The 14,143-nt window shown below is 38.7% G+C and overlaps 1 protein-coding gene across 1 annotated transcript in view; it reads right to left on the reverse strand.

Moving 5' to 3' along the window:
- ITFG1 (integrin alpha FG-GAP repeat containing 1) overlaps nt 1-14,143 on the reverse strand; it is a 305,928-nt gene that overhangs the window by 198,884 nt on the left and 92,901 nt on the right. Inside the window, exon 8 of the mRNA XM_033218313.1 lies at nt 8,879-8,960. Coding sequence (XP_033074204.1) covers nt 8,879-8,960 — 82 coding nt within the window. The remainder of the gene's footprint in view (nt 1-8,878; nt 8,961-14,143) is intronic.

A 14,143-nucleotide genomic window follows, 5' to 3' on the forward strand; every position in this document is an offset into this window, starting at 1 on the left:
AACTCAATCCAAACCGCTCAACTACATGGAAACTGAACAACCTGCTCCTTAATGACTACTGGGTACATAACGAAATGAAAGCAGAAATAAAGATGTTCTTTGAAACCAATGAGAACAAAGATACAACATACCAGAATCTCTGGGACACATTTAAAGCAGTGTGTAGAGGGAAATTTATAGCACTAAATGCCCACAAGAGAAAGCAGGAAAGATCTAAAATTGACACTCTAACATCACAATTAAAAGAACTAGAATGGCAAGAGCAAACACATTCAAAAGCTAGCAGAAGGCAAGAAATAACTAAGATCAGAGCAGAACTGAAGGAGATAGAGACACAAAAAACCCTCCAAAAAATCAATGAATCCAGGAGTTGGTTTTTTGAAAAGATCAACAAAATTGACAGACCGCTAGCAAGACTAATAAAGAAGAAAAGAGAGAGGAATCAATTAGACACAATAAAAAATGATAAAGGGGATATCACCACTGACCCCACAGAAATACAAACAACCATCAGAGAATACTATAAATGCCTCTATGCAAATCAACTAGAAAATCTAGAAGAAATGGACAATTTCCTGGACACTTACACTCTCCCAAGACTAAACCAGGAAGAAGTTGAATCCCTGAATAGACCAATAGCAGGCTCTGAAATTGAGGCAACAATTAATAGCCTACCCACCAAAAAAAGTCCAGGACCAGATGGATTCACAGCTGAATTTATCAGAGGTATAAGGAGGAGCTGGTACCATTCCTTCTGAAACTATTCCAATCAATAGAAAACGAGGGAATCCTCCCTAACTCTTTTTATGAGGCCAACATCATCCTGATACCAAAGCCTGGCAGAGACACAACAAAAAAAGAGAATTTTAGACCAATATCCCTGATGAACATCGATGCAAAAATCCTCAATAAAATACTGGCAAACTGGATTCAGCAGCACATCAAAAAGCTTATCCACCATGATCAAGTGGGCTCATCCCTGGGATGCAAGGCTGGTTCAACATTCGCAAATCAATAAACGTAATCCAGCATATAAACAGAACCAAAGACAAGAACCACATGATTATCTCAATAGATGCAGAAAAGGCTTCTGACAAAATTCAACAGCCCTTCATGCTAAAAACGCTCAAGAAATTCGGTATTGATGGAACGTACCTCAAAATAATAAGAGCTATTTATGACAAACCCACAGCTAATATCATACTGAATGGGCAAAAACTGGAAAAATTCCCTTTGAAAACTGGCACAAGACAGGGATGCCTCTCTCACCACTCCTATTCAACATAGTGTTGGAAGTTCTGGCTAGGGCAATCAGGCAAGAGAAAGAAATCAAGGGTATCCAGTTAGGAAAAGAAGAAGTCAAATTGTCCTTGTTTGCAGATGACATGATTGTATATTTAGAAAACCCCATTGTCTCAGCCCAAAATCTCCTTAAGCTGATAAGCAACTTCAGCAAAGTCTCAGGATACAAAATTAATGTGCAAAAATCACAAGCATTCTTATACACCAGTAACAGACAAGCAGAGAGCCAAAGCAGGAATGAACTTCCATTCACAATTGCTTCAAAGAGAATAAATACCTAGGAATCCAGCTTACAAGAGATGTAAAGGACCTCTTCAAGGAGAACTACAAACCACTGCTCAGTGAAATAAAAGAGGACACAAACAAATGGAAGAACATACCATGCTCATGGATAGGAAGAATCAATATCGTGAAAATGGCCATACTGCCCAAGGTTATTTATAGATTCAATGCCATCCCCATCAAGCTACCAATGACTTTCTTCACAGAATTGGAAAAAACTGCTTTAAAGTTCATATGGAACCAAAAAAGAGCCCGCATTGCCAAGACAATCCTAAGTCAAAAGGACAAAGCTGGAGGCGTCACGCTACCTGACTTCAAACTATACTACAAGGCTACAGTAACCAAAACAGCATGGTATTGGTACCACAACAGAGATATAGACCAATGGAACAGAACAGAGTCCTCAGAAATAATACCACACATCTACAGCCATCTGATCTTTGACAAACCTGAGAGAAATAAGAAATGGGGAAAGGATTCCCTAGTTAATAAATGGTGCTGGGAAAATTGGCTAGCCATAAGTAGAAAGCTGAAACTGGATCCTTTCCTTACCCCTTATACGAAGATTAATTCAAGATGGATTAGAGACTTAAATGTTAGACCTAATACCATAAAAACCCTAGAAGAAAATCTAGGTAGTACCATTCAGGACATAGGCATGGGCAAGGACTTCATGTCTAAAACACCAAAAGCAATGGCAGCAAAAGCCAAAATTGACACATGGGATCTAATTAAACTAAAGAGCTTTTGCACAGCAAAAGAAACTACCATCAGAGTTAACAGGCAACCTACAGAATGGGAGAAAATTTTTGCAACCTAATCATCTGACAAAGGGCTAATATCCAGAATCTACAAAGAACTCAAACAAATATACAAGAAAAAAACAAACAACCCCATCAAAAAGTGGGGAAAGGATATGAACAGACATTTCTCAAAAGAAGACATCCATACAGCCAACAGACACATAAAAAAATGCTCATCATCACTCGCCATCAGAGAAATGCAAATCAAAACCACAATGAGATACCATCTCACACCAGTCAGAATGGCAATCATGAAGAAGTCAGGAAACAACAGGTGTTGGAGAGGATGTGGAGAAACAGGAACACTTTTACACTGTTGGTGGGATTGTAAACTAGTTCAACCATTATGGAAAACAGTATGGCGATTCCTCAAGGATCTAGAACTAGATGTACCATATGACCCAGCCATCCCACTACTGGGTATATACCCAAAGGATTATAAATTACTCTACTACAAAGACACATGCACATGTATGTTTATTGCGGCACTATTCACAATAGCAAAGACTTGGAATCAACCCAAATGTCCATCTGTGACAGACTGGATTAAGAAAATGTGGCATATATACACCATGGAATACTATGCAGCCATCAAAAAGGATGAGTTTGCGTCCTTTGTAGGGACATGGATGCAGCTGGAAACCATCATTCTTAGCAAACTATCACAAGAACAGAAAACCAAACACCGCATGTTCTCACTCGTAGGTGGGAACTGAACAATGAGATCACTTGGACTGGGGAAGGGGAACATCACACACTGGGGCCTATCATGGGGAGGGGGGAGGAGGGAGGGATTGCATTGGGGAGTTATACATGATATAAATGATGAATTGATGGGTGCTGACGAGTTGATGGGTGCAGCACACCAACATGGCATAGGTGTACATATGTAACAAACCTGCACGTTATGCACATGTACCCTAGAACTTAAAGTATAATAAAGAAAAAGAAAAAAAAAAAAAAAAAAAGAAACACCACACACACACACACACACACACAGTTACCTGTGAGGCCACATGAAACAAACAAACATGCAACCCTACCTTTGGAAATAAGGCTGTTGTTCGACTCAATGAGCTACATGTTATATTTTGTTTATCTGAACTATGCTAGTCAGGAGACATTTGTTTAGTCCTACTATGGGTTAAATAATATATTTGTTGGTCGAATTTGAAAAATAAATGCATTGCCTGGTCCAAAAAAAAAAAAAACACAAACAAACACACACAAAGTGTGCCATTAATGTAAGACTGTGGACCAAAAGCCAATCTTAAATGACTTACATAATAAGACCAAGTATAGAAAGGATAGCACCCAGAATTTTCTGCTTTCTAGCTTCTTTTGTAATATAATCGTCACCTGTCTATTTGAAGGCATTTGACTTTTAAAATTCTTTTGTGAGAGAGAAAATGAACATTCAATTACCAATTAGCATTCAGACTAAACATAAAATTTACATTTCCATACACGGCTCATACGATTTACTTTCCAGATCAAACATGAACAAGAAAGAATTTTAATTTGTCAGATGGTTACTGAATACACCTAGCCATAAAACAAAGGGAGCCTAATTGCTATAAATGCTTTGAAATCAGCTCTAGGATGGTTAATTTAGAATTAACATCTGAATCTTTACCAAATATTATAAGACTTCACAAAACAACTTTAATGTGGGGTGTCCCTGCCTTTCTCCTTTACTAAATCTCACTGATTACTGTGCTAGGTACTGGGTGTACTCAACTGAATCATATTTGGGGTTAACCATCAATGAGACTATCTTTAAGTTGTTCAAGATTTTCCAGTATGTTTATAACTTTCACGAATAACAGTTTTCCAATTTCATTAGCTCCTTTATTTTTTATAGGATTATCTAGATCTGACTGACAATTCCAAGTCCCAATTCATCATGCTCAGTATTCTCCCTTTACTTGAAGAAGTGTGATCTCCTTCTGAAGATGTGATACACAGCAGTTAGCATGAGATCTGTATAATTTATAAATAAATTTATATGACATTTACAATAATTCAGTCTATAAAAAATGATGACATTCTGTATAAGGTTTCTGTTTTTCCTTCAGTTTTATAGCTTTTATTGATTTCCACTACATCTAGTATTACATACAAAATTGATACCCATTTTCTCTAAGTCTAATTTCTATTGACTTTTTGTCCTATATAATTTAATAAGAAATAACACCTTACTTATAGGAACTCTAGATTTTGATATTCAGAGCCTACATAGAAAGAGACTCAAGATTAACATACAGTTTAAAAGGATTATATAGTAGGGCAAGACAGAAAACATGTCTTCTAGAAGATACACCTTCCTTGATGATTTCTCAGCTATGAGAGACATTTATGGGTTGCAGATGTTCCAAATATGAGACTAGAGCCCAGAACCTCATCTGACACTTACCAGTAGCAGCAAGTATTTATTGGGTAATTTCTATGAATCAGGGACTGCTGTAAGAATTCTGCAAATGATAACTTTTGGGCCACTAAGACACTGCTAAAATGAAAATCGAAAGGTCTTTTTTTGGTCTTCTTTCACATTATATTTTAATACACGCCGATGGCTTCTGACCACCTTTTAGCACCCATTTTTCTCCCTCCTTAGCCCTCTGTCCACCTCCATTTTACACCTTCTTCTTTGGAAGGCTCATCTCAGTCTTGACCTCTTCCCTCTTAAAGGGCTCTCACAACTGCCTTGGCTTTTTCCCCCAGCTTAGGTCTGCATTTAAATGTGATGGTTTTGTTGTCTTTACAGCATGATTAATGTGATAAATTTAAAGTGTCTCAGTACCTAATTCAGCTCTCTCTCCTGATTTACCTATCTTTGTGAATGGTATTGCCCTTCTTTGGGTTATTCAGAGTCAGTGTTTTACTTTTTACTCTCTCTAGTGTCAAACCAATCAGAAATTTACTGATTCCCTCCACATACTGATGTAGTTCAGCTCCGGCTCCCACCATCTCATGCCCTGACCTGTCTCCTGAGTGGTTTCCACCTTTAGAAAATACTGTATTTTAAGATTGTTTAAATCTGCTTCTCTTTTAACATCAAAATCTCAGGCACCTCAGAGGTTCTAATAATCTTCCTCTGAACTCCTACTGCATGCTCAAGAAGCATTACATTATGCATATCCCACCAGACCAGAAGATTTTGTTCAACTTTACTTTCTGAAGTTAATAAAAAAGGTATTAACAGATGTTCAAAATTGTTCCACTATTTCCCATCACTTCTACAGAATAAAATCAACATTTGTTCATCTGTTGTAATCCAATGGGTTCCCAGGCCATTTATTATGCTTCTATATTTTTATAGAAACTGTCGATTCAACCCAAAGTGATTTATTCACTAGTCACTAACCAAACCATTTTTATATCTCCACATATTTTTAGCCAAACCTTAGATTTGTTTCAAAGTCCAGTACAAAAATCTCACCACTTCCATGAGACTTTTGTACCCTTTCTCAGCTTAGGATGATCTATGTTGCTGCAAGACTTAGCACTTTTTCCATGGCATTAATTTCATAATCAATGAAATGCAGTTTGGTTTCTCTTATATCGTGGCAGCTTGTTGCTTTACTCTTGTATTTTTTTTTTTTTTAACATATTCATATTCTGTCTTCCCCATCGGACCCTCCCTCCTTCCCTCCTTCCCTCCCTCCCTTCCTTCCTTCCTAGGTTGGAGTGCAGTGGCACGATCACTGTTCACTGCAACCTCTGCCTCCCAGGCTCAAGTGATCCTCTCACATCAGAGATGTGGAAAGGATGTAGCTAGGACCACAGGCTTGTGCCACCATGCCCAGCTAATTTTTTTGTATTTTTGGTAGAGATGGGGTTTCATCATGTTGCCCAGGCTGGTCTCAAACTCCTGAGCTCAAGTGATCCTCCCGCCTCAGCCTCCCAAAGTGTTGGGATTACAGGTGTGAGCCACTGCACCAGGCCTAATAAAATTCCTAAAGGCAAGGACTTTACCTTTAAAATCAGTTTTCTTACATAGTATTCAGCACAATATTTAAAGCATAATAGAAATTCAATGTTTTTCTCAGAGGTCTAACTTTTGCATTTTATTTGGTGTTAAAGACTCTGTGAAACTACATAACCTCTTCTTTCATTCTTTAAAAAAATTTTTAGAGATGAGGTCTCACTTGTGTTGCCCACACTAGAGTGCAGTGGCTCGACCACAGCTCACTGCAGCCTTGACCTCCTGTGCTCAAGCAATTCTCCTGCCTCAGTCCGAGAAGCTGAGACTACAGGTACAAACCACCACACCAAGCCATACATGACCTTTTCTAAATGAGTCGTTCATGCCACTCAAAAAATAGTATCAATTTTACATGAACTCAAAAGTTCTAAGATAAAAATTCTAACACTTTTTTTACTCAGCAGTAAGTATATACTTTAGTTTCTTTCTTGCCATTGTTGACTACTACTTCTCTATAATTTACTTTTTCACTATTAAATTAACATATTATTCTAGCCACATAACAAAATTTGGAAAATAGGGAATAAGATAACCTATTATGCTACTTTAACAAAACCATTATTACCCTTTGGCTATGTTTCTTTCTAGTCTTCTCTTTTTTTTTAGACAAGTGAGCTGGGAGCCTTTAAACACTTCTCTTTGGTACAGACTTCTTGTCACGTACACCATTTATTTAAGCATGTGCACTCTTTATCAACTGAATGGTAAATTTCTGGAATCATGCTGACTTCCTGGCTGTCAGTCACTTCCCTTGTTTTGGTTCAATGGAAGTAGGTGGAAAGGAAGACAGAGGGCTGGATGCAATTCACAAATGCATTCAAATGTACACTTTTCACAGGAAGAATGCATATTTTCGATATGTTAATATTCATATTTTTGGACCCAACAGTCTTTTTTTGCCAATATTCAACTAAAATGCCAATGTGTGATATTTATTAAAAGTGTACTAATACATTTAAAAAAGTTTACTGATAAACTACCGAAAACTATTAAAAACAGGGAGCAATAATTATGTTTCTTAATCTGTGTTTTATAATCTGCACATCTTAAAAACACTAACGTGTAAATGTTTATGTTTAGCAAAATTGTAAAAAATCCTCAAAGTAAAGCTACTAATAATTTTGTTAAAAGTAAGGCATGTTATGATATAAAACACATGATCACAAAAGATATAACTTTAATTTGGAGTTTTTTTAACCAGGAGTTAAGGGGGTCAGAGACATCTCTACAGTCCCTGAGAATTATATAGTACATATATACTTTTTTCCTAAAGAGAGACTTGGAGAGCTGTTATTAATCTAGCTAATCAAATTAGTCAGCAAATTCCAAAAAATAATGTCATGTGCTCTATCACTTGACTATCGGCATTAAAAACTGTAAAGGCAATAGAAATTTACTCAAAATTAACATAATATTCAATATAAAGATTCAGGTTAAAATTTCCACGATATGACATTATCAAAACTCCTGATGTAGCCATGTCAGGACACATCCATATGACACTGAACTGAGTTGATTTAGTTAGCTGCATAAAGAGCAGCAGAGGCAACAAGAACAAAAAACAGGTAAGTCCAATGAATAGACTCAAACTACAATTTGAGATGAGGTTCCACTAGGTTGCCCAGGATAGTCTTGAACTCCTCAGCTCAAACAGTCCTACCAAGTAGCTTGGGCTACAGGTGAGAGCCACTGTATCCAGGTCAAACTCTAACTTCCTGTGCTCTTGCTATAAGCTTGTCACTGTGCTGTATTTACATTGTGCTGTTCATAATAGCCTTTAGAGGTGGATATTATCGTCATTTCCACTTTATATATGAGGAAACTGAGGTATCTGAACATGGTGATGTCTCATCTACACGTTGAGGAAAACCTACGGTGTTTACTGGCATAATGAAGGATCGGCGGGACGGGAACAAGCACTGAATAGCTTTTAGGTGGGGGTCACCCAGACCACTTTCCCATCTAATATAATTACTCTGACAAATGATAAAAAGAGCCACACGTGCTTTGGAAGTTCCTGACCAATATGAACTTAATTGTGCAGAATCTTATGGAAAACAGAAATTCGTATGTCCTCTTTTGGGTAATTCATAATAGATATTACTCTGCTTTAAAATTAAGTTGTAAATAAAAATGGCTTTTAGTACTGGTTTTAAGAGGTCAGATTAACTCCTTCACTTCTGTTTGTTCCATATGTTGGATATACATGAAGAATTTATGGTAATTAATACCTGGTATTCTTTAGAAAAAGTCTCAGTAGATTTTCTTGTTTTGCATATTACTTCTGCAAACAGTATTACACTATTTTTTAAATACATTATAAATTTCTCCTTATTTCATTAAGGAATTGACATGTCATGTACAATACTATTATAGAATAGGGATCTTTTGAAGCTATAATAGTTATTTCCTGCTACGGGGAATTAACATAAATAGATCAAAAAGAGGGAGAGAATTGGAAAGACAAAAGCCTTTCTTTTTTTTGTTTTTTACCAAATCTTACCAAAGTCTGCAAATGCTGACTGTCCAACCACCATCATATTTTGAGGTTTTTCCAATATAGTACTGACAGAGAAGTTTCCATCCTGTTAAATGAAGAAAACTTTGAATTAGACCATCTTAGTCCACTCATTTGTTAAGTGTAAAACAAAGCATTCTAACTGAACTAGGGAAATAAATAACTTCAGGATTTTGTTGTGTTGCACAAAAATTATTCCAACCTCCTGTTTCACTTTTATTTTGAAGCAAAGGAAACTCCTGTGCGTTGAAGACGAAAATATGAATCTGGTATGCTTTCCTTGCTGTCGATTCTGGTATATTTTACCATTTCATCATCATAATTTCAGAGAGTAATAATTTCAAGTACTGTGGAAGGCTTTGGAAATATAAAGAATTATAAAACTAGTTCCTACCCTCAAAAACTTACAGTCATTTGGGAGATAGAATACAAGTCAGAAAGAAAGCTTTTCTGACGGTAACACATAAACAGTATAATAAGTACAAAGACATGTTTTGCAGATTTTAAGGGAAGAAGATTCTGTTGGGAACAATTAAGAAAAGATATTGAAATGAGAGGAGAATTCCATTGATCCTTAAAGTGCCAATCCATCAATTCAAGTTTACCTATCAATTAGAAGGGAAGCAAAGGATTACAACAGCAGCCACGTGCTGACTGAGAAGCAGGGGTGTCTAAGCTAAACAGAAAAGGAGAGCTTATTAGCGATCCTTTGTTTCACTCACTCTTTCCAAACAAAAACAGCACACATCTGACTACCAAAAACAATATGCATTTCTTTAAATTATTGCCTTTCCCTTCTATAATTTTAGATTATTATACAAGAAAAAGAAATCAAAACAATGAATTTGAAATTTTGAGCTCTCAAGTTTGTACAGAGTTCTTATCACTGACCTCTCTATTTTCTGTTTGAGATACTGACTCTGATTCCTACATACTGTATACAGGATATCTGTATACTTTAAAATGAGTTTTTCCTTCTTTGTTTCTCTAAGGATACTGTAGATCTGTCTGAGTGAAAAAATGAGCACTGGTTTTCTCCCTTATGCTCTCACACAAGAATCAACAGACATGACTTCTGTGACTACATGTGGGGGATTTTCCCCCGCTATAAACAAGCAATCATTTCTGCAGTGGATATCACCTGGCTTTCCTCTAATTCCACAGGTTGAGGGCTCAGTCCCCCAAATTATCCTAGACACCAGTCCCCCACGTTATTTGGACCTCCAGTATTTCTGCCTGACCAGCTTCAAGTTGGGACTCACACCACCTACTCTTTGGATTCACAGCTGGAGTGGCTCGCAGAACTCTGGGAAACATGTTTACTGAGGATATTATAGAGGATATTACAAAGGATACAGATGAAGAGAAGAGTAGGGCGAGGTACGGAAGGGTCACAGAGCTTCTATGCCCTCTCTGGGCACTCCACCTTCCAGGAACTTCCCCACCTGTTCAGCTATCAGGAAGCTCTCAGAACCTAATTCTTCTAGGTTTTTAGGACGGCTTCATTATGTAGGCATGATTGGTGAAACCGCTGGCCACTGGTGATTACTTTAACCTTCAGACTCTCACCCGTCCCTGGAAGTAGTGGGGAGGGGCTAAAAGTCCCAATCCTCTAATTATGTATTGGTCATTCTGGTGACCAGCCACATTCTGAAGTTATTTTGGGGCTGCCATCCACCAGTCAACTCATTAGCATATAAAAAGACATCCCTTTGGCGATTCTAGGTCTTTCAGAAGTTGTATGTTAGGAAATGGGGACTAACATCAAATATGTATTTCATAATATCAACAATCTGCAAGTCGGTTTCTTAAGAAATCATTGCTGATCTTTACAGAGAAATGCACTGCTATAACAAAAGCACAAAACCCAAATGCTTGAGGACCATGAGTAAGGAAATAAGATTTTTCTTGTGACAAGCAATGTTCCAACTACTTTAACACTCCATTATCCCTGTGCAGAAACATGTTTCCCCTCCCATAATTAAAGCATCTGATGTACTTTTCAATGATTTTCTACAGACATCTTATTTAGTAAGGGTATTACGCCTTAGGCTTTCCCTCCGGTCTTACCTAGAACCTGAAACTGCATTAGAGATGTGTCAAAGTTGCCAAATCCCTAGCTGAACTGTCAAGTGCTTTTGCAGTTTAGAAAGATCACAGCATTGGCTGGGCGCGGTGGCTCACACCTGCAATCCCAGCACTTTGGGAGGCTGAGGTAGGCAGATCACTTGAGGTTAGGAGTTCGAGACCAGCTGACCAACATGATGAAACCCCGTCTCTACTAAAAATACAAAAAAAATTAGCTGGGTATGGTAGTGCACACCTGTAATCCCAGCTACTAGGGAGGCTGAGACGGGAGAATCATGTGAACCTGGGAGGTGGAGTGAGCAAGTGAGCCAAGACTGAGTCACTGTACTCCAGCCTGGGTGACAGAGTGAGAATCCCTCTCAAAAAAAAAAAAAAAAAAAAAAGGAAAGACAGATCACAGCATTGTGTAGAGTGTATACAGTGTTTCATGAATGAATGGAAAAATCTCTTAAAACATATCAGCCTCCTATGACATAAAGCTGAATGTCAACTCAATATACTAACTGAAGTGAACAAGTTACCCCACTGAAGGTCTATGAATTTGGGTAAATATATCTAGAAATATATGGATATAACCTCATGATTTATCTCCATCAAAAAACATTGAAGTAACAGCCTTCTATGTCTTCTAAGATGCCACTTTTACACTGAACATCAATAGAAGAGCAATGCCCACTTCTAATTGCTGGAGGAAAAGAATACATTCTGACCATAGTGAGAGTAAGCAGAACACATTATACATATGACAGAGTTGGGGGAAAAGACAACACTTTATTAGACAACTTTTCCATTATTATCATTACTTGTTCTTTGCTTAGCAGTATAGACATATATAACTTCATTTGCATTCAGATTAGTTACTTACATATTTAATATGTAACAAAATGATTTAATAAACTGCATCATCAATATATTTTATCTCAATAGATAACACATTTTAAAGTGTAGCACAACTACACTCATTTTCAAAGATGAAGCTGCTCTGTAGCTATTAATGAGGGAAGAGAAACATGATAAATACTGTTTTCCATTTTGTACATATTCTGCGAGACCAGTCTGGTGCAAAGAACACCAGACTTGGAGGAAGGTGAGGTGGGTTCCAGTCCTGCTTTCATTGAAAAGTTATGTCACTTTGGGATAGCCACTCACTGTTCTAGGCTTCAGTTCTTCAGTTTTCAGAAGGGGTTAAATGTACTGTCTACTTGCAGGGTTCTGGAGAGGTCAAATGGAATGAAAGATAACAAAGTGTTCTGCAAAACGCAACGTATCAGGCACCTACATGGTACTGTCATAATGGCAGTCCTGTGCTTATGATCTGCAAGTACTTTTTTCACAGGCTGCCATTTGGTCCTCATTTACTCCATGGTCTGACTTTCTTTTTTACTTTTGGATTGGAATCTCCACCTATTTGTATATTTATGTTTTTCAGTATGAGAGTAATTTTGCTATGAAACAAACAACATTACTTTTTTTTACACTGTACTATTTTTTAAAAACTGATAAATAATAATTATACATACTCATGGGGCACACAGTGATGGTGTGATACTTGTAATGTATAGTGACTGGATCAGGGGTATTAGCATATCCATAATCTCAAACATTTATCACTTCTTCCTATTCAGAATACTCAATATCCTCCTTCTTTTTTTTTTTTGAGATGGAGTCTTGCTGTGTTGCCCAGGCTGGAGTGCAGTGGCACAATCTCGACCACTGCAAGCTCCGTTTCCCGGGTTCACGCCATTCTCCTGCCTCAGCCTCCTGAATAGCTGGGACTACACGCACCTGCCACCACACCCAGCTAATTTTTTTTGTGTTTTCAGTAGAGATGGGGTTTCACTGTGTTAGCCAGGATGGTCTCAATCTCCTGACCTCATGATCTGCCTGCCTTGGCCTCCCAAAGTGCTGGGATTACAGACGTCAGCCACCATGCCCAGCCTCAGTATCTGTGAGGAAAAGAGAGGTCAGCCTGTTACTGTGTTATTATAGAAAGAAGTAAGTTTAAGAGACTCCATTTGGCTCTGTATTTGAGATGCTGTTAATCTGTGACTCTACCCCCAATCTTGTCCTTGCAAGAGACATCGCTGTGGTGATTAAGGTTTAAAGGATTTTCGGCTGTAACGAATGTGCTTTGTTAAACAAATGCCTGACGGCTGCTTGTGGTTAAAGGTCATTACCATTCTCTTAAATCTCAGTAAAAGAAAAACATCTGTCTCCTGCCCATCCCTGGGCAATGGAACATCTCCGTGTATCTGTATGTCTTACTGCTGATTTACTCCCTTATCTTTTGAGCAATAAATACTGAGGGAACTCAGAGACCGGTGCCGGTGTGGGTCCTCTGTAAGCTGAGCACCGGCACCCTGGGCCCCGCTTTTCTTTCTCTATACTTCGTCTCTGTGTTTTATTTCTTTTCTCAAGTCTCTCGTTCCACCTAACGAGAAGCACCCACAGGTGTGGAGGGGCAGGCCACCCCTTCAAATATCCTCCATCTAATAGTGGCAGGAGACAGACAAATTCCTAGGCAGATAGGGATGGGTCCCCAGTGAAACCCCACCTTCAAACCAAAGAAAAACTAAACTGAATCCAAGCAGCCAGTTCCGGGTAAAGTCCCCGACCAGAGTGAGAACTTCCTTGATGCCTCTTAGACAATAAAATGGTGCTTTTACCAGGCCGCCATGGACCAATCAACATGCACTGCCCCATTCTGAGCCCATAAAAACCCCAGACTCAGCCACATGTGGGGATTCCCTGCCTTTGGGTAGGGGCTGCGCACTTCAGGTCCCCTCTCCGCTGAGAGCTATTCTGTTGCTAAACAGAACTCTTCTTCACCTTGCTCAATCTCTGGTTGCCCACTGTAACACCCCCTTTAGGGCCCTGCAGTTGCTCGTGTCTCCAAGTTTTTCAGGCACCACTGTGCTCCCTTCATCCAAACTCTGGCACCTAAGTCAGAAGCTGCTTGTGGTACGCCTGGATGCGCCTCAGCCTTGCATGGAGTTGGTGCCTGGAGCAGCTGCCCTGCACTCACTTGCTCATACACCCCTCATCACGCTGTGTCTGGCTTGCCCACAGTGGGTGTGAGACTAGGGCTGGTAGCGCGAGCCAAGCACAACCTGCCAGGTTGCATGGGCAGAGCCAGCCCAGTGGTTGTAAGTGAAACTTGAG

Source organism: Trachypithecus francoisi, unplaced genomic scaffold, assembly GCF_009764315.1.
Source record: "Trachypithecus francoisi isolate TF-2019V2 unplaced genomic scaffold, Tfra_2.0 Lachesis_group10, whole genome shotgun sequence".
NCBI classification, from domain to species: Eukaryota; Metazoa; Chordata; class Mammalia; order Primates; family Cercopithecidae; genus Trachypithecus; species Trachypithecus francoisi.